The sequence below is a fragment of the Artemia sp. Qi Xiang Cuo genome, chromosome 7 (genome assembly GCF_049724085.1).
Source record: "Artemia sp. Qi Xiang Cuo chromosome 7, ASM4972408v1, whole genome shotgun sequence".
Classification (NCBI taxonomy): domain Eukaryota; kingdom Metazoa; phylum Arthropoda; class Branchiopoda; order Anostraca; family Artemiidae; genus Artemia; species Artemia sp. Qi Xiang Cuo.
The window spans coordinates 79,062,168-79,081,948 of NC_142800.1; the positions used below are offsets into that span (position 1 = coordinate 79,062,168).

The 19,781-nt window shown below is 34.7% G+C and overlaps 1 protein-coding gene across 3 annotated transcripts in view; it reads left to right on the forward strand.

The window, feature by feature from the left end:
* The window catches only part of mv (lysosomal-trafficking regulator mauve), a 329,493-nt gene that overhangs the window by 87,873 nt on the left and 221,839 nt on the right, over positions 1 to 19,781 (forward strand). For all 3 annotated transcript variants that reach the window (XM_089092605.1, XM_089092607.1, XM_089092608.1), the window contains exons 8-10: positions 7,220 to 7,329; positions 13,138 to 13,272; positions 14,413 to 14,521. In XM_089092605.1, coding sequence (XP_088948731.1) covers positions 7,220 to 7,329; positions 13,138 to 13,272; positions 14,413 to 14,521 — 354 coding nt within the window. The remainder of the gene's footprint in view (positions 1 to 7,219; positions 7,330 to 13,137; positions 13,273 to 14,412; positions 14,522 to 19,781) is intronic.

Below are 19,781 nucleotides of genomic sequence, written 5' to 3' on the forward strand. Positions count from 1 at the left end.
GGAGGGGGGGAGGATAAAGTTGTAGCCAAGTTTCCCAAATCAAGTGAAAATGACGATGAAAAACTGAAAATGAGCCATATATATATATATATATATATATATATATATATATATATATATATATATATATATATATATATATATATATATATATATATATATATATATATATATATATATATATATATTTTTTTATATATATATATATATATATATATATATATATATATATATATATATATATATATATATTTATCTCTCCTTTAGCTCCACAAACTAATGTTCTTTTAATCTTAAGAGTTTGCTGATTTATTACAAGTCTGGCAGAAACTAATCAGACCCCCTTTGATTTAGCTGAAGGAGAGTTTGAATTAGTATCGGGGTTTAATACAGAATATATATATATATATATATATATATATATATATATATATATATATATATATATATATATATATATATATATATATATATATATATATATATATATATATATATATATATATATATATATATATATTTTTTAATGTTTTAATTCAAACTAGAAAAATACCTGAACATTTTAAAATCTGTTTGTTTTTTGTTAGATAAAATCAACTCGCTATGTGATTAAGCCCTTAGGTTTGCACGCAACCATTTATATTATGTCAGTAGGAAGGCCCAAAAAACGAAAATTTTCAATTATGACAAATGATGATTCTCTATTTTGACAAGGGGTTACACCAGTTCAAAAACGTTAAAAAAGAAAACCAAAACTTTTAAGCTTAGTACATATCAAACAGTTCGTGGTAACGAACTGTAAGTAAGGAGCGACCCGGCTCAATGGTAACCGAAACTCTAGAAAACGGGTTTTTGATACCAATAAATATATCAAAAGAATCAAATTTCAATGCTGATTTCAAATAGATAACTTTCATCAATTTTACTGCTACCCATAAAAATTTACGTGCCTGAGAAAATTTGGCTGATTTTCGAAAAAAGGGGGTAAGACCCCCTAAAAATTACAAAAACTTAATAAAAATAACACAATCATATTCAGCATATCAGAGAACCCTTCTTTAGAGTTTTGAAGCTCCTATCTACGAAACTGTGTAATTTTACACTTTTTGCCAGAAGAAAGATCACGGCTACGTTTTTATTTGTTTTTTTTTTTTTTCCCCAGGGGTGATCGTATAGACCCAGTGGGCCAAGAAAATAGAGGAAGAGCGCATTTGAACAGAAATTAAAATTTCTAGTTCCCTTTTTGATTGACCAAAAAAAATGGAGGGCAACTAGGCCCCCTCCCACGCTTATTTTTTCCCAAAGTCACCCGATCAAAATTTTTAGATAGCCATTTTGTTCAGCATGGTCGAAAATATGATAAATATGTCTTTTAGGATGACTTAATCCCCCGAAGTTCCCAGCGGGCGGGCTAAAAGTTATGAACTTTACCCACGGTTAACATATAGGTTTGGTTATTGGGAAGTATACTGAAGTTTTCAGGAGGTTTTTTTTCTGGTTGTGGGAGGGAAGGGTGGGTCGGTGGTTATGTTGGGGGATCTGTTCATGAAGGAAATTTTCATGGGGGAAGGGAAATTTCCATGAAGGGGCGCCGGACTTGCCAGCATTATTTATTGGTTATTGGGAAGTATACAACCATTTTCAGGAAGGATTTTTTCTGGAGGGGGGGGGGCTAGAGGAGGGGGTTACTCTGGAGAATATTTCCGTGGAGGATGTTTCTTTGGGGTAAGGGGCATTTCTATGAAGGGGGCGCCGGATTTCCAAGCATTATTTAAAAAACGATCAGAAATTAAATAAAAAAAACTAGTTTTTTAAACTGAAAGTAAGGAGCGACATTAAAACTAAAAACGAACAAAAATGATACCGTAAATGAACGGGACTGTCCCTTCCTCAACACCTTGCCCTTTTCGCTAAAAGTTTGACTCTGTCTCACAGCTTTATTTTTCAAAACAATATAAAAATTTAGCATAAAGAGCGAAGCGTTGAGGAGGGGACAGCCCCTTTCATATACGGAATAATTTCTGTTCGTTTTAAGTTTTAATGTCGCTCCTTACTTTCAGTTTAAAAAAACTAGTTTTTTTTATTTAATCGTTGTTAGAAATCGGACTAGCTTCAAAAAATCAAATATCTTTGAAAAGACATTAAATTGTGTAAAGAGCAAAAAATGGTAATTGCAAAATATTTGCATATATTTTGGCAAGGGATTACGATAATTCAAAACCTTAAAAAAGAAAACCAAAAGTTTGAAGCTTAGTAGCCTACATATCGTTGTTAAAAATCGGACTAGCTTCAATAATCAAATATCTTTGAAAAGCCCTTAGTATGAAAAGACATTAAATTGCGCAAAGAGCAAAAAACTGGTAATTGCTAAAAATTGTGTATATTTTAACAAAGGATTATAACAATTCAAAAACCTCAAAAAAGAAAACCAAAGTTTGAAGCTTAGTAGAAATCGTTGTTAGAAATTGGACTTGCTTTAATAATCAAATATCTTTGAAAAGACTTCAGTATGAAAAGACATTAAATTGTGTAAAGAGCAAAAAACTTGTAATTGCAATAATATTTGTATATATTTTAACAAGGGATTACAACAATTCAAAAACATTAAAAAAGGAAACCGAGAGTTTGAAGCTTAGCAGATATCGATGTTAGAAATTGGACTTGCTTTAATTATCAAATCAAACAGTTCGTGGTAATAAACTGTAAGTAAGGAGCGACCCGGCTCAATGGTAACCAAAACTCTAAAACATGGGGTTTTGATACCAATAGATACATCAAGAGAATCAGATTTTAATTCTGATTTCAAATATATAAATTTAATAAAGTTTAATCTTACACATCAAAAGTTATGTGCCTGAGAAAATGTGGATGATTTTAGAAAAAAGGGGGAAAGACCCCATAAAAGTTATAGAACCTTAATGAAAATAACACAATCATATTCAGCGTATCAGAGAACCCTACTGTAGAGGTTTCAAGCTCCTATCTACAAAAATGTGGAATTTTCCATTTTTTGCCAGAAGACAGATCACGGATGCGTGTTTATTTGTTTGTTTGTTTGTTTGTTTGTTTTTCCCCAGGGGTGATCGTATCGGCCCAGTGGTCCTAAAATATAGTGGGGGGGCTCATTGGAATGAACATTGAAATTTCTAGTCCCCTTTTTAACTGACCAAAAAAATGGAGGGCAACTAAGCCCCCTCCTACGCTCCTATTTCTTCCCAAAGTCACCCGATCAAAATTTTGAGATAGCCATTTTGTTCAGCATGGTCGAAAATATGATAAAAATGTCTTTTAGGATGACTTGATCCCCCAAAGTCCCCAGGGGAGGGCTGAAAGTTATGAACTTTACTCAATGTTAACATATAGTATTGGTTATTGGGAAGTATACAGACTTTTTCAGAGGAGATTTTTTCTGGTAGGTGGGGGAAGGAGAGGGTCGGGGGCTATATGGAAGGATATTTCCATGAAGGAAGTTTTCATGGGGGAAGGGACATTGCTATGAAGGGGGCGCCGGATTTCCCAGCATTATTAAAGAAAAAGATCAGGAATTAAATAAAAAAAACAAGTTTTTCAACTGATCAACTGATTGTGATTAAGAGGTCATTTTTAAAGAACTGGAAAAAAAATTCGAACTATAGTTTAAAGAGCAGGGTATTGACTAGGGGCGAACCCCCTAATATACGTGTTAAAAATTTATGAATATAGAAGTTCGTTACGTAAGTTAATTCTAAGTTACGTATATTTATTACTAATAAAAGCGTTAGTAAATAAAATTAAACACGTTTCGAGAAAGACATTTAACCAAATATAATATTCAATTTTTTTTTTAATTATTAATGTACGGGTACCCAAAATAAAAACATTAATTAATTCAAAAACGTACAAAAAATAGATAAAAAAAACAAGTTTTTTTTACTGAAATTATGGAAAGACGTTGAAATTTAAAACGAACAGAAATTATTCCGTAAATGAAGGGGCTGTCCCCTCCTCAACGCCTCGCTCTTTACGCTAAAGTTTGACTTTCTCACAACTCTATTTTTTTAAACAATAAAAAAACTTTAGCGTAAAGAGCGAGGCGTTGAGGAGGGGACAGCCCCCTTCATATACGGAATAATTTCTTTTCGTTTTAATTTTTAACGTCGTTCCTTACTTTCAGTTAAAAAAACTTGTTTTTTTTTATTTAATCTTTTAAAAGACCGCATTATGAAAACACAGCAAAATGTCTGAAATTGTCTGCGGACTAACTTTAATAATGAAATATCTTTGAAAAGACAACGGTATGCAAAGACAGCAAATTGTCTGCGGTTAGAAGACAACCGACAATGAGAATCAATATATTGAAGCCTGCCGCTTCGCTGCCGGGCTCTTGGTACTATATATATATAAGATATATATATATATATATATATATATATATAATATACGATATATACTCGTATATTATATATATATATATATATATATATATATATATATATATATATATATATATATATATATATATATATATATATATATATATATATATATATATATATATATATATATAAATATATATATATATATATATATATATATATATATAAATAAAAGTTCAAATAGGGATAAAATCCTTTTAATAGACAGTGATGATAGATATTCACAAAAATACCAGATATTTCGGTCACATATACAGTGACCGTCATCAGTAGTTAAACTGATTTACTACAGATGACGGTCACTGTATATGTGACCGAAATATCTGGTATTTTTGTGAATTTCTATCATCACTGTCTATTAAAAGGATTTTATCCCTATTTGAACTTTTATTTATCGTCATGGAAAGGCAGTGTGGTCTCCGAAATTAACTACGTCATATATATATATATATATATATATATATATATATATATATATATATATATATATATATACACATATATATATATATATATATATATATATATATATATATATATATATATATATATATACACACACACACACACACACACACACACACACACACACACACATGGGCGCCCATATGGGGGGGCAGGGGGGGGCTCTTGCCCCCCTGGCTGAATGATGCTGCCTTATTTTCATATTTTTTCTGAGATTTTTATTATATAGCATTAAAAGTAGCAATTAGACGAAGTTTGCCCCCCCTGAATTCAGCTTATGGGCGCCCATGTATATATATATATATATATATATATATATATATATATATATATATAAATATATATATATATATATATATATATATATATATATATATATATATATATATATATATATATATATATATATATATATATATATATATATATATATATATATATAAATATATAAATATATATATGATCCACAACCTCCCCCCAAAACGTGAAATTTTGATTTTTGGGTGAAGTTTTACTTTTAAAGTTGTATTGTTCTTTTTACAATTACCTTAACATTATAAGGAATGCCATTATTTACACGGAAATAAATATTATGGCTAGTGAAACAATATTACAGCCAATCCTTGGCAACCAATTGGCGGGTCCTATCTCTTTAAGGAGCCCTGATTGGTAATATAATTTAATTTAGTTATCTTATTTCTTTTTCTTTTCTGTGTTTATTCACATTATTATAAGCCGGTGGTTGGCCTTTACCCCCCTGGCGATTACCCCCCCCCCCGGAAAATACCCCCGCGGAAAATACCTCCGTGGAAAATATATTCTGTCCCTTGTCTTTGTCTTGTCTCGTGCTAAGCTGAAAGAAACTAACGAAGAAACCGGTTTTGTTCTCGAGTTTTACACAGCATAAACTTGAGTTAGTTGCCCATAATACACAAGTACCAAAACTCCTTTCCCCTACGGAAATAAAAAAAATAAAACTCAAATAAAATTCTTAAATTTGGAAAGCTTTCTTTTCCACGGGGGGGGGGGGGGTATTTTCCGGGGGGATAATCTGCGGGGGGGAGGTATCATATTGTTTTCTTTGGCATCTACCCCGCTGAATTACGACTTGGTCTTTCTTTGGCTATTTAATAAATATTATGTTGGCTTTGGCTGTTTTCCTTAAAGCCGGGCCATCATGTACGGTCATTAAATGACAGAATTCCGCGCAATTTTGGATGGCCTCTAGTAACAGGTAAAATAAACGTTTGAAGCTAAGAGAGGAAAGGAAATAATAAATGATGAATAAAACCAAAAAAAGGATGAGAAAACGAGGATTTTGTCAGCCAGTGGTAAATATGAAGACGAAAAACCAGCAAATATTTCGACAAGGACCTCCGCCAAGTCGTCCTCAGTGCTAAAAAAAAACAACAAAAAAATAAAAAAACAACAAGAATCAAGAATCAACAAGAAGGTTAGCACTACTAGCACTTTCGATTTCATGACCTTTGAAATTCTATTGAGATTCTCATATATTATTCTGTTATTTTCTGCAAGGTACTCAAAGGACTTTCTGCTCCTAGTTGTGCTTTGTTGCATTGATTTTTATTTTCTGAAAAGTGGAAATATTACAGGTCAGTTTATTCGAACCAGTATTTGAGATATATGTTGCATAAACTACGAAGCAATAATTTTAATTTGTTATAAATTTTATAAATTTCAACTTCGCTCTATTGTTTTTTTTTTGTTAAATTGATGATAGCAACGAAGACCACACTGCCTTTCAATCATAAACGACAAATTAACTAGTAGAACAATAGAGAATTTTTTCCCGTACGAAAGTGGAATTCCAAACTCTAAATGAATATTTCGACCGTATGTCCAAGTACCGTCCTCAGCATAAGACAAATGAAATATAAAAGATAAACTTACAGTAAAATGTGACCATTAAGGCTAAAAAAATGTTGAAACAGCCCTAGTATCCTTACTTCAATGAAGTTCAACCAGGACTCAACTTCGTTGAAGTAAGGTTGAACATGGTTGAACTTCGTTCAAGTAAGGATGCTAGGGTTGTTTTAATTTTGTTTATAGTTTTAATGGTCGTATTTTGATGTAAGTTTCTCTCTTATATTTTCATTTGTCTTATACTGAGGACGGCCCATGGACACAGGGTCGAAATATTCATTTAAAGTTTGGAATTCCACTGTCTTGCAGAAACAATTTCCTATTGTTCTTCTTAGTTTATTTGTTGTTTATAAATTAATGATTTTCTAATAATGAATCCAAATTCTTTCTATCAATACAATATGGGCTACGCACTGCCAAACAAATAACCGTCCTAAACGCTGTATATTTTTCAGAGCCAAGAGTTGCAATATTAGAACTAATTACTCTGCTTGGAGCGCGTAAGTTGGACACAGAGGAGCTGTCTCTATACTTGGACTGCTTTAAAACTGAAAACCCACCCATGGTAAGGTTTTAACAATACTTTTTGGGTCAAAATAAGCTAGTAGATAACTAATTTAGTAAGCTAGATAGTAAAGAATGGCAAACGCATTGATTAACTACTACTACTGCTAAAAATTCACTTCAGTACCAAGCCGCCTGAGGCCAACACAGCTACTCATTCTCCTCCTCTATCCCAATCTATTCAAAGCCTCTCTCTTTATGCCCTACCAAGAAGTCCCCATTTCCATTAAATCTTTTTTTATGACATCCTCCCACCCTATTCGGGGACGACCCGCTTGTCGTATGTCCGACAAGGTTAATCATTGGCAATCTGTCATCCTTCATTCTTAAAACGTCTCCTAGCCGTCTCATCCTTCATATTATTATAGCCATAGAAAGCGATATTTAACCACATTTTTCATGTTGCTTACTGTTTGAGATACGGTCAGTTAACGAATACCCCAAACAATCCGTAGGCAATTTCTCTGGAAAACATATAGCAACTCCTCTTCCATTTTTTGGGAGCGCCCACGTTTCACAGCAATACTTGAGCACTGTCATCACTGTAGCTTCCAGTATCCTAGTCTTCATTTAAACACTTATGCTATTCTTCCAAACTTCTATCAACTGTGAAAAACACCCTGGGCCTTGGCTATTCCACTTTTAGCCTCTTCACTGCACTCGCCGTCCTTACTAATAATACTATCTTGATAAATGACGCTGTCCACTTGATCGATCTTTTCGTTACCCAACATCGCCTCTTCGCCTTCACTTAGTCGTAGTTTTAGCGACTTAGTCTTCTTGACACTAATTTTCTAACCTATTCTTGCGCCCTGAAGCGCCAGGAAAAATTTTGACAATGTTTAAGATAAGGTACAGAAAAAGAAGGTAAAGAACACGGCATTAGACTTCACAGTCCCTACCTTCCCCAGATTTCTTCAGGTACCCATTTAGAACTGGTTCGACTCTGGCTGAGCTTAAAGAGTCACACCACTGACCCCCCTTCTAAACCAAAGAACCAGCGACATGGGGACTAGAACCCTCGTCCTCACGGATAAAGGATTTGAAGGCAAGTGCGTTAACCACTCAGCCAGGGCAATGTAGAAGATGGATGATGGCAATGTTGATGAAAATAGTTTTTTAGGACGTTGATGGTGTTTTAGGGAGGGAAGTAAGAAATGCAGCTAGGAATATTAGAGAAAATGCTTTATGTTTAATAAAGAGGAGTAGGGGCTTGTATAAGAATAGTTTAAGTAATAGATCAAATGAAAATAAACAGGAATGTAAAGAAAGCGGAGAAAGTATTAAAATGCGAATTAAAGAAATTTGTGAGGAAGAATTAGTGACAGTACAAAATAAGATTAAAAAATAACAAGGCTCAAGGTGCTGATAGTGGGGTAAATGAGCTTTGTAAATATGGTGATTGTGACGTTAGAGATAACTTATAGATATGGGGTCAATGGTGCGACTCTGTAAGCTCAGCCAGAGTCGACCCAGAGTTGCTCTAAATGGGCACCTGGAGAAATCTGAGGGAAAAACACAGGCAAACACAGGAAGCGTTGGATGATTTGCCTCCAAACACGCATCGCACTCCTGGCCGAAGGCGTTGAATCAGGGGATAGGTAGCTGACCATTGGTCATCATGCGAAAACAGTTTTTTAAGTAAAGTTTAAAGTTTTTTAAGTTTGATTCAGCTGATAGAAGAGCTTCAGCGAAGGTCATATCCTTATAGGGTTTACCAGATAAATACTTTAAAGTATTTATTTTTAAGTAAATAAATTCTTTATCACCTAATCTCTTGTTTCCTACCCCTGGGATATTTCCTACCCCTGGGATATGAGTTTATAAAAATCCTAATAAGTCCACTTCGGACCGTCGGAATTTGTCAGTCAAAATGTCGATACGGTGTTTTTTTTTTTTTTTTTTTTTTTTTTTTTTTTTTTTTTTTTACGTCGTAACATTGCAAGCTGAAATCTTCATATTCTTTAAATCATTGAATTATATTAGTGTCAGGAAAAGCAGTAATCCCAGAACTAGCGCAAGACAGGGACTAACACCTCTTCTCAAGTCTACATGAAGCGCTTAAGCCGGCTTAAAACTGAAACCCCTAGTAAATTCAGTAGAGGTAACACCGTGGTTTTCCACGCTTGGCGATTCTCATCTACCAACAAGAGTCGAAGCCCTGTACAGAAAATCTCAGGCCTATTACCTGCTACTCATTATATATTCATGCATATAAATATTATGCTATTACTTGGAGGCAACCCATAAGAGATAACTTATCTAGGAAGAGGTTTTTCAGCCCCCCCCCCCATAAAAAACCCAGAAAAATTATCTATTCATCAGAATCCAGTGCAAGTGCTGTGTCGTTTACCAGGCTATAATATCCCTGAGGGGCGGCACTCCTCAAAGTCACCCTGTAGCGATTTAAGCAGTCACAGATTTGGTTAGAAAAACTCATGAAAGGTCCAACATGATGCCACTATGAGGCCATTCAAGCTGGGGATGGGTAAAGGAACTTATGACGGAGCAGAGATCCCAAACAATCTCACAACACCGGAACAGCTCCAACGGACAGGCTGAATATTCAGCCTGTTCTCGTCAGCGCATTATGTCAGGGCATTGATTAAGGATTGCCAAAATGATACGACCAAATGATCGGTAAATATATCAAGAAAAGAAAGAGGAAACGCTACCTACCAGAGATATTGCGAAGTTTTATAATAAGAAATTTGGCAAAATCGGCACTCCATTCCAGCCATGCGAATAAGATTTATTTCACTGGGGAGGCGGGCAACTTCGGAAAGTGCCCCGAAGTTTTTATTTTTTTGTTGTTGTTGTTTTTTCTTCGTTAATAAAGGCTTCCGGACATGATTTCGAAATATTCTGATTTCTTTATTATTTAAAGTTTGTTGCTTTTTGTGGTTTTGTCTACTGCTTTATTTAAAATATTTTACCCGCTTTCACTATATTTTTATTTATTAAATTCTGTTAACACGACTAGCAGAAAATTATTAGCAACAATGGCAACTGTCAAAATCTTTGTGTTGAAAACAAACGGCGTGTGTTTTGTCAATCTTTACACACCTTTTCTTCTGTGACAACCAATAAAAGTAAACAGTTGAAAGGTTAGCCTCATGGTAATAGAATTAGAATAGAATTTATTTGCGTTAAAAGCCAATAGGCCATGGCAAAAAATATAAACAAAGAACAATTACAAAGAAATTGCACAAATCCTAACATAATCCTACAGAAATCTACTTCTATGATTCATCGCGAGACGAAGGAATCGTGCCAAGCTTCGGATACCCATCATCCGCACACACATTCACCAACCACTCAAAATCATAATCCCCCCTACCAAACACTTCCAGTTTCCAATCACTCACCTCCTCACATTCACACATCAAGTGATACACGCTCTCGTCTAAACCCCCACACATAGGACAAAAATAAGGACCAGCCTTTGACTTTTCCCTCCTGATAAACTTTCTTCTTTGGCCCAGTGGCAAATTATCAGCACTCATTTCATTTAATAGCTTAATTTCATTTTTATTCAAACCCACCTTAAAAAATAAAACTTCACCCCAAATCTCCTTCGACCGGCAATAAAGACGCAGTGAATTCGAAATTGATCGCTGGGCCTGCCATGCCTGTATTTCTTGGCCCTGTAAAATCTTTTCAACTACTCAAATTACTTGATCCCCCATATCCTCGAGCCCTAAGCCATCCCCCTACATATGGCTTAGTCCACACTGATCTAATACACTCTTAATTTGGCACGGCCATCCACTACCTGAGCGGCCCTTCAACATTTCTAAGTAAGCCGCCTTCATCAATCGTACCCTAGGCATCACTAAAATTTTTTTCCCAAAGAGTAGAGTAGACCTCTAAATTGCTGATACACTATTTCAGAGAATTGTTAAATTTTTTGTACGAAGAACAAAAAGTTATGTGGAGGGAGACTTTTTCACAACACAGTGACTAAAATAAAGTCTAAGCGAACATTTCCACTATAATAGTTATAATAATAATGATAGATATGGTAGTAATAAAAACAATAATACTAATAATTTTATTGGGCTAAAGGCCATAGGGCCATCACAATATAAAATGAAAAAAATCAATTCTAATTGAGATAAACCATACTAGAACACTACATAAACAAAAACACTGGACCAATTACATTTATTTCTATGCTCCATTGCTATATGACCCGTTCAGCGAAAGAAGGTGTTTCCATTAGTGCAGCAGATGTAAATTAAAGTGAATTATAATTATATTTATTAATAAATTCAGTATCAGAAATGACGAAAAAACTAAAACAAAGAAAATGATATAAAAATCCAAGTCACGTAAAACAGCTGGTTCATGCGAAAGGCGATAAAACCATGACGGAAATGTGTATTCATATAATGGAGAAGCAATGTTGTCTTTGATCTTACTTTTGTTAAATTTGTTATAATTGCAAAGCTTATCCTTGGGTATTTATTCTGTATCTTTTCAGATTACAAATCTATTATTGCTTGTTTCTAATTCCGTTTTGGCTCCCTATGAATATAAAAAAACAAATCGGAAAATTTACTCGTTAGCTTGGTCTTGATCTAGGTAACGAATGGAAGCGACGGGCTGGTGAAAAGTGAATCTTAAAAAAATTAATTTTTTGGCTTAACAGTTTACGAAAATGCAGATTCAAGGATTATTTTTTTATTTTTTTTTTCTGTTTCTCAAAATCTAGGGAGGGGACAGTTCCACTCCCCCCTGCTTGAGCTAATTCACTTCTGTTGAGACAATTGACAAACTTCCGAGATAATTACCAAATTACCAAAGCCGTTTTCGGAGGAAGATCTGCAGAGGAAGATGCTGAATCACAATTTGACCCTCCTGAACATACATTGTGTGTCGATTCTCCCTTCGTAAACAGCTTAGAAAATGGTTTTTGGAAAATATCTTGGAAGTCTGAAAACCACATACGACCCTTAGGCAAGACAGCGGCGATTTGTTAAAACGCTAGTATTATCACTACAACCTTGTTGTAGTGATAACTCAAAATTTAGGAAAAGCACGTTTTCAGTTTATCAAACCTAGCAGGTTTAAAATCTGTATGTTTTGTTTTTGAAGCAGTCTATTCCTCTGATGCCCTCTCCCCCAAATTTTAGCTGAGTTTACTCCTAAAAAATTATAATATGTATTTTTTGTTTTTGCTTGGCCTCAAATTATAAAATATGTATAGCTTGGGCAGAGACGGCTATAGGGCTTGTTGAAAGGAAGGGATAAAGCGACGTACGCGACAAGGTACGAACTGAAACTGAAACGATATTTTCGAGTATTCATTATTTTTTATCAGTTCATTATCGATAATGTTCAAATAATCGTCTTTTATGGAGTGAAATTTTATGATAATCTTGAGTGAAAACACGTTTATGGTACCCCACTCCCCTACACACGTACAAGCGACGCTCCCTAGTTCTGCCTTGTATTCTACTATATGTGTAGCAAATATAAGCGAAACTGAAACGATATTTTCGAGTATTTTTTTTTTATAAATATTTATTTTTTATCATCATTATTATCGATCATGTTCAAATAGTTGTTTTCTATGGAGTGAAATTTATGGAGTAATTTTGAGTGAAAACACGTTTAAGGTGTGTCGAATTTCTAGTAAATGTAGTCAAATGTAGCTCTTTTTTTCATGTTGGAAGTTACAACTACATAAATTTCTATCTTCATCCTGTAAGATAAAAAATTGAATCGTTAAAAAACTAATGAGATGCGATGTTTGTTGTTGGTACTTGTTAACAAATATATTATTCACAAGAATATGTTTCAGATGGAATTAATCACACCACTTGTTCAATTAGCTGCGTCTGCTCCACAACCAACTAGCTATCTTTGCTTCCCAGCTAGACGAGTTTTGCCAAATGAACGGAGCGCTGCGTATCCGACACTCCTGCAGACAACCCAAGTAAGTACTCCGTTTCTTTCTAAAAAACTCCTGTTAATTTACTGCTAACATTAAAAACTCTTTGCAGCACAAAGGCTAGTGCAGAACAGTATCTTTAGTTGTTGCTGTGGTTTTATTTCGTTTACTAATGGGTAGTGGACAAGAGTTGCCTCTTAAGTTTCAGTAAAGCTGACCCAGAGCCTCCCTAAAAAAGTATCCATTTTGATTTTTAGTCTTTAATATGCAGTTACGTTTTCTCCAGATTTAAAATTTCATATTTTAATCTGAAATTTATGAGATTAAATTTCACAAATTCTGAAATTTAAAATTTCAGAATTTTAAATTTAAAAATTCTGAAATTTTATCCTCACAAATTCTTTTTAATATTCATAAATATTAAAAAAATTTTCAATATTTTAAAAATCTAGTTTTTGTTTGGATTAAAGTCAAATTTTTGATGTTTGGATTGTATCTAAATTTCGATATGTGGCTACTGCTAACAACTCATGGTAGTGCAAATCCGCAAGTGTTCCGCACTAATCATATTTCATGAGAAAGTTGTCAAAGGTTTTTAATTTGCACAAATCACAAGTATTGCAAATTCCTGAAAAGCTAGGGCATGAGGTTATACTTAATTATATAAAGATCAAGGACCTCTTCCCATGCTAGTATTTAACACTTTTGGGATGTACTTTCTGAAGGTCAATAATGGCTAGAGGCTCTAAAATTCACGGGGCTTTATTCTTTATTTTTGGAAACGCTGTGTTCTGTAAAATGAGCCCTTCGAGGAGCGATCTAAAATTTTATGCAAAATGGCTGAGCTTTCCCTGTGATATGCTCAACTCGTGTATATGTTTATTTTTGTATCTCTCTGTGTGTGTATTTGCATTTTGGAGGAACATAAAGTTTGCACAGCCAAACTATTAGCGGATGTGTTTGGACATCTTTCCTAGGAGGGCGTTGATGCTTGGAAAAAGGTATTTAAGAAGCAGAGATCTGACTTTTCGTGCATTTTAGTGTGTTTTCTCCAAATATTCTTAGTGGGGGATCCCTGGGACAATCTCCCATTGCACAAGGGGAAAATTTTTGCAACTATTTTATTCGTTAATGTACTTTTTTCGTGTTTTTAGACTTGTGTTTTTCAAATAATTTTTGCTCTAGGACACTAAATCAGTACTTTCCCTGCCGTTTTCGACTCCAGGGGTATTTAAAGACACCGAAACTTCACTCAATACTGGGAAGCAAATTACTGCTCATCATATTATGAAAGGTATTTTTTTTTACTTGTATGTTTTACATTTACATTTAACTCTATCTTTATATTAAAAGAAAGAAAAAAAACTTTGTAAAAAATGAATGAAATATTCAGAATTGTTTAATTTTGCCTAAATATTTGTATACGTGTATTTACAGTCAGAGAGTTTTCGTTTAAGTTACTAGAACGTTAAGCAAAGTCTCTGTATTTAAGAAAGAGAGAGAGAAAAAAAAACAACTTAATTTTAGAAAAAGCGATTCAAGTAGTTTGTATTTAAAGTCGAAGCCCGCTATATTAACGACTTCCTGCGATGAGTATTGACTCTGACGTGAAACCGGTGCAATAAGAAAATTTTCAGAATACACTCAGACAGAAAAAGCTCTTTAAAGACCAAATGGCTCTCTTTAGCCTTCCTATTGGCCCCACCTCCCCCTCTGATTGCTGTGATAGATCACGCCGGAAACATTGAACATTTTTGGCCCTGAAATATGCTTTTTTCATGTTTGACTGCCAAACTACCTTAAATGACAGGATATTCCCATTGACTTATGACAAAACATCTGTGGGCCAACTGTCAACGTATTGAATAATCAACCATAAAACTCAATTTTTTATTTTGAGTTTTCCTGCGGTTTGTCTTGAGAGAAACGAATCATTGACCTTTATTGGTATTTTCATGAATTTTTGCATTATTATTAGCTTTGCTATGCTTCAGGGGTTAATAGCCTTTACAATTCTCTTAATTATAAGGCTTTTTGTATGGTCTCCAAACTATTTAGACCTTACTTGTTTGTTAAAACACCAAAATCATCATTTTTACTTTTTTTGGTACTCGGGCCTTTCTGGCGCTATTTCTTTTTGATGGTCACACTTTATAAGAAATGAGCTTGTCGAAATGAGTAGCCTAAATGAGTTTGTTGAAAGCAAAAAGGCTTTATAAAAAAATTCGCAAAGTCTCTTTTTCAAAAAGGGATTGTAATTTCTTTTTTTTGCGCTCTCCATTTTGGCACTGAAAGAAATGAGTTTGATACAAGCCGTATCAAAAATTTCAATAAGTTCAGAAAAAGACTCGCCGTATGTTAATTTTTTTGCATTTGGTCTTTTTTGGTGGTTCTCATTATTGGCACTCAGTCTTCAGAAGAAATAGGTTTGGAAAAAGGAAATTAGGCTTTTTAAAAATCTTCAGTAAGATTTGTCTCGTCGTTTTTCTTTTTTTTTCGCCAAATCCCTTTTTTGGCGCTCTTTTTTTTGGCACTCTGGGTTGAGAAGGACTGAGTTTGGAGAAAAAAAAAAGTTTTTAAAAAAACGGTAAATATTTCTCCTTTTTTTGGAATTCTGGTCTTTTTGGCACTCTTCCTTTTTTAGCGCCAAGGCTTGAGAAGAAATGAGCCTGGTTGATGCCACAAATGCCTTAGAATATTGCGTTTTCTAAGCTGAAAATCTTTTTTTGGTTTATCATCAGTGAAGTGATGATTCAGTACTTTGATGACCCATAAATTGGCCTCAACTATTTTCCAACATTGAGGTCATGGTTATTAACGAAATTTAGTAAAGAGTTCCTCAAATGACGTATTTGAATTGCGTTGAATGGATAACTAGGAAGACTTTTGTTCAGGATTAGAAAAAAATATGTCACAGAAAGCCATGTTATTATTTTTTTTTTGCAAATTCAAACAGTTTATGAAAGACGTACGCTTTACGGTACTTGCTATTTGAAATTCTTTACGAAGCCAATGCTTTTTTTCCGTTTATATTTTGACAGTATCGCGTATTTCGCTATGTTCATGGTAATGATCAGTTAGAAAGGTACTAGATTCGGCTTTTTGTTTCTTTTTAAATTTTAAATTTCTCTATACCTGTAGTAGCATCACCGATCACTATCATTTTAATTATAAAAACCCGGACGAACACTTGGTTGCAGTTGTTTTACTTGTGTCATTTTTTATTTCTGCTTTGTCTTGGACCATAGATAAACGACGATCAAATATGAACGTGTGCACGGCGATCAAATATGAACGTGTGCACGACGATCAAATATGAACGTGTGCACGACGGTCAAATATGAACGTGTGCACGACGATCATGTATAAACGTGTGCACGACGATCAAATATGAACGTGTGCACGACGATCAAATAAGAACGTGTGCACGACCATCAAATATGAACGTGTGCACGACGATCAAATATAAACGTGTGCACGCCGATCAAATAAGAACGTGTGCACGACCATCAAATAAGAACGTTTTCACGACCATCAAATATGAACGTGTGCACGACGATCAAATATGGACGTGTGCACGACGATCAAATATGGACGTATGCACGACGATCAAATATGAACGTGTGCACGACGATCAAATGTGGACGTGTGCACGACGATCAGATATGAACGTGTGCACGACGATCAAACATGAACGTGTGGACGACGATCATATATGAACGTGTGCACGACGATCAAATATGAACGTGTGCACGACGTTCAAATATGAACATTCGATATACACTAGATATAAGCGTTTACAACGATGCTAAAGATTGTACCGACTTTAAAAAATATCAGTGAAAGTTAAACCTGCTTTAAGTTTGTTTTCGAGTCTTTTAGTTCTGAATCAGTACTGAATCCTCAAAGATGAATAGGCTGTCGGACTGTCTTTCAATCCTGAGAAAACCGAAGTTGTTCTTTTCAATTGGCGAATTCCCCCTATTTCTTTTTTAAATCTGGACGGTTCCCTGATCAAATCCGCAGACCACATTACATACCATTATATTTTTACATAAATTACATACATTACATTACATAATTGGCTCATATATCGGCCACACACGCCGTTTACTGATATTTCATCTTGAGCGTAAAATTAGTATTTCCTACGCCGTAATCGTAAAAAGCAAACTGTACTTTAACCGTCACCTTCTAGCATCCATCTACAATGCCATAGCCCTTCCACATCTGCTTTACATTGCTCCTTTCTGGAATTTTTTTTTACAGTTACAGATAAAAAGGTTCAGGTTCAGACGTTTTTATTAATAGAAAAACAACTAATATGACAAAAAGTCGCACTAAAGCAAAAAGAGGCTTGAAAAAGCGACCGGTTGGATATTATGTATGCCAATTTATCTTACCAATTCAAATGAAAAAAGAGGATAATAAGAGTAATTATTGAGATTGATTATAAAAAAAAACCTTCTTTCGAATCTTTAATACTACCAAATTCCTGAAAAGAAATGATTTTTAATACGGGTTTTAAGTTGTGGCACATTTTTGGCTTGACGAACGGAATCTGGGAACGAATTCCAAACTGACGGGCCCATGTGTCTGGTCCCATGACTCGCTCTCTTTGTGTTCCGTGGCTCAGATGCAAGACTATCCGTACTCTTAGTCGAAAATCGTGATAAAACGAATTAGGCTTAAAAATATTCATAAAAACATCTGGTGCAAGACCATTCAGACACCGAAATACAAATACTCCAATTTGATAGTCTCTTATTTCACCAACCTTTAAAATTTTAAACTTTCTAAAAAGGGATTCAGTGCTGCCCATACCACGATCATACCTTCCAATCAACCTTATAGGCTTATTCTGCAGAACTTGAACTCTTCTAAAATTGCAACTAAAACTACTCGCCCAAATCAAACAACCATAATTTATATAAGGCGCTATTAAGGAAAAATACAATAAAAGCAGAATTTTCAAAGGTAAAAAATTGTGAAAACGGTTCAGAACTCCAAGGCTTCTTGCCAGCTTGCATGCTATGATGTCGCAGTGTTTTCTCCCACTCAAGTTTTGATCCAGGATAAATCCCAGTTATCGGATCTCTTCGACCTGTGAGAGCGATAGGCCATTGTATAGAAGGACACAAGGGAGAATGGGAGCAGGACCAGTCCTCGTAAACATAATAAAATTAGTTTTTGATGGATTGACGCTAAGTAGGCTAGCAAAAACAAATTCATGTAGGCCATCCAGTGCCTTATTAGCCTTGAACAAGAGCTCTTGCAGCGACTTTGCTGCAGTCACTAAAGCCGTGTCGTCAGCAAATGAAGTAACTGAAGCTCCGGGAATGTAGAATCTCATTGTATCAACGAACATCAGGTACAAGAGAGGACAAAGAACTGAGCCTTTTGGGACACCGCACTTTATGGGAAACGGCTGAGAAGATTTATTACTGAAAGTCACTCGTAGCTTCCTTTCACTTAAATACGATTCAAACCAATTTAAAACACTACCCTTTATGCCTAAAAAACACAGCATTTCCAATAAAATCTTAAAATCAACATTGTCGAAAGCCTTTCTTAAATGAATAAAAACGCCCATTCACTGCTCATATTTCTCAAGTGCTGAGTTAATTTTTTCCAGAAGATGCTGGACTGCCTGTGTCGTCGAATGTCCTTTCCGGAAGCCAAATTGACCATCGTGTTAAACACCAATTTTTATCAGATACTCGTAAAGCCGGTGATTAACAATCTTTTCATAAATTTTTGAATAAATTGGAAGAATTGATGTTAGTCTCTAATTAGATATGTCAGTTTCGACTCCACCTTTGTGCAACGGTATAACTTTAGCTATTTTAAGCGCACTCGGAAACGCCCCTTTCCCATAAAAATATTGACAAGATATACGAGGACAGGAAGCAAATAAACCAGCACCGACTTGAGCGTTCTAAGTCTCATTCCATCAACTCCTGCACTGTTTGACTTAATCGTGCTAATAATTTTGCGTACCTCCTCTTCAGTACAGGGCTGGAAATTCATTTCGAAATCTCTTCCTTGCTCATCCAAAAGACTGCTTGATTCGGAAACATGGGAGTTCCTTGTTTCTTCTTGAATCTTGCAGCCAATTTCAGAGAAATATTGTCCAAATGCGTTGCAGATTTTCTCAGTTTCTTCCAAGGTTTTATTATTTAGCACCATTTTTAGCTCCAATGGCTTCGTAGGACCTTTTAGATGATTATTCACAACTTACCATGTTCTTTTGTGGTTACCTTTACTTTCTTCAAATACGTTTGCAAAATATGCTTTCTTTTTTTGCCTTCTTATGGCATTTGCCCTATTCCTGAGCTCTTTATACATCAATTGGAGCTCATTTTTCTGCGAATGATTAAGCTGCTCCTCATACCCCTGGTTTATCATATCAGACAGTTTAAGCAGCTCATCATCACACCATGGCTTTCTCGTTTTATTTCTTTAAGCGGATACGTGCTATCAAAAAATATTCGACACTATTTGGTTAAACTTTTCAAATGCTTCCGACGAATGATCTTCATTCAGTACTGTGT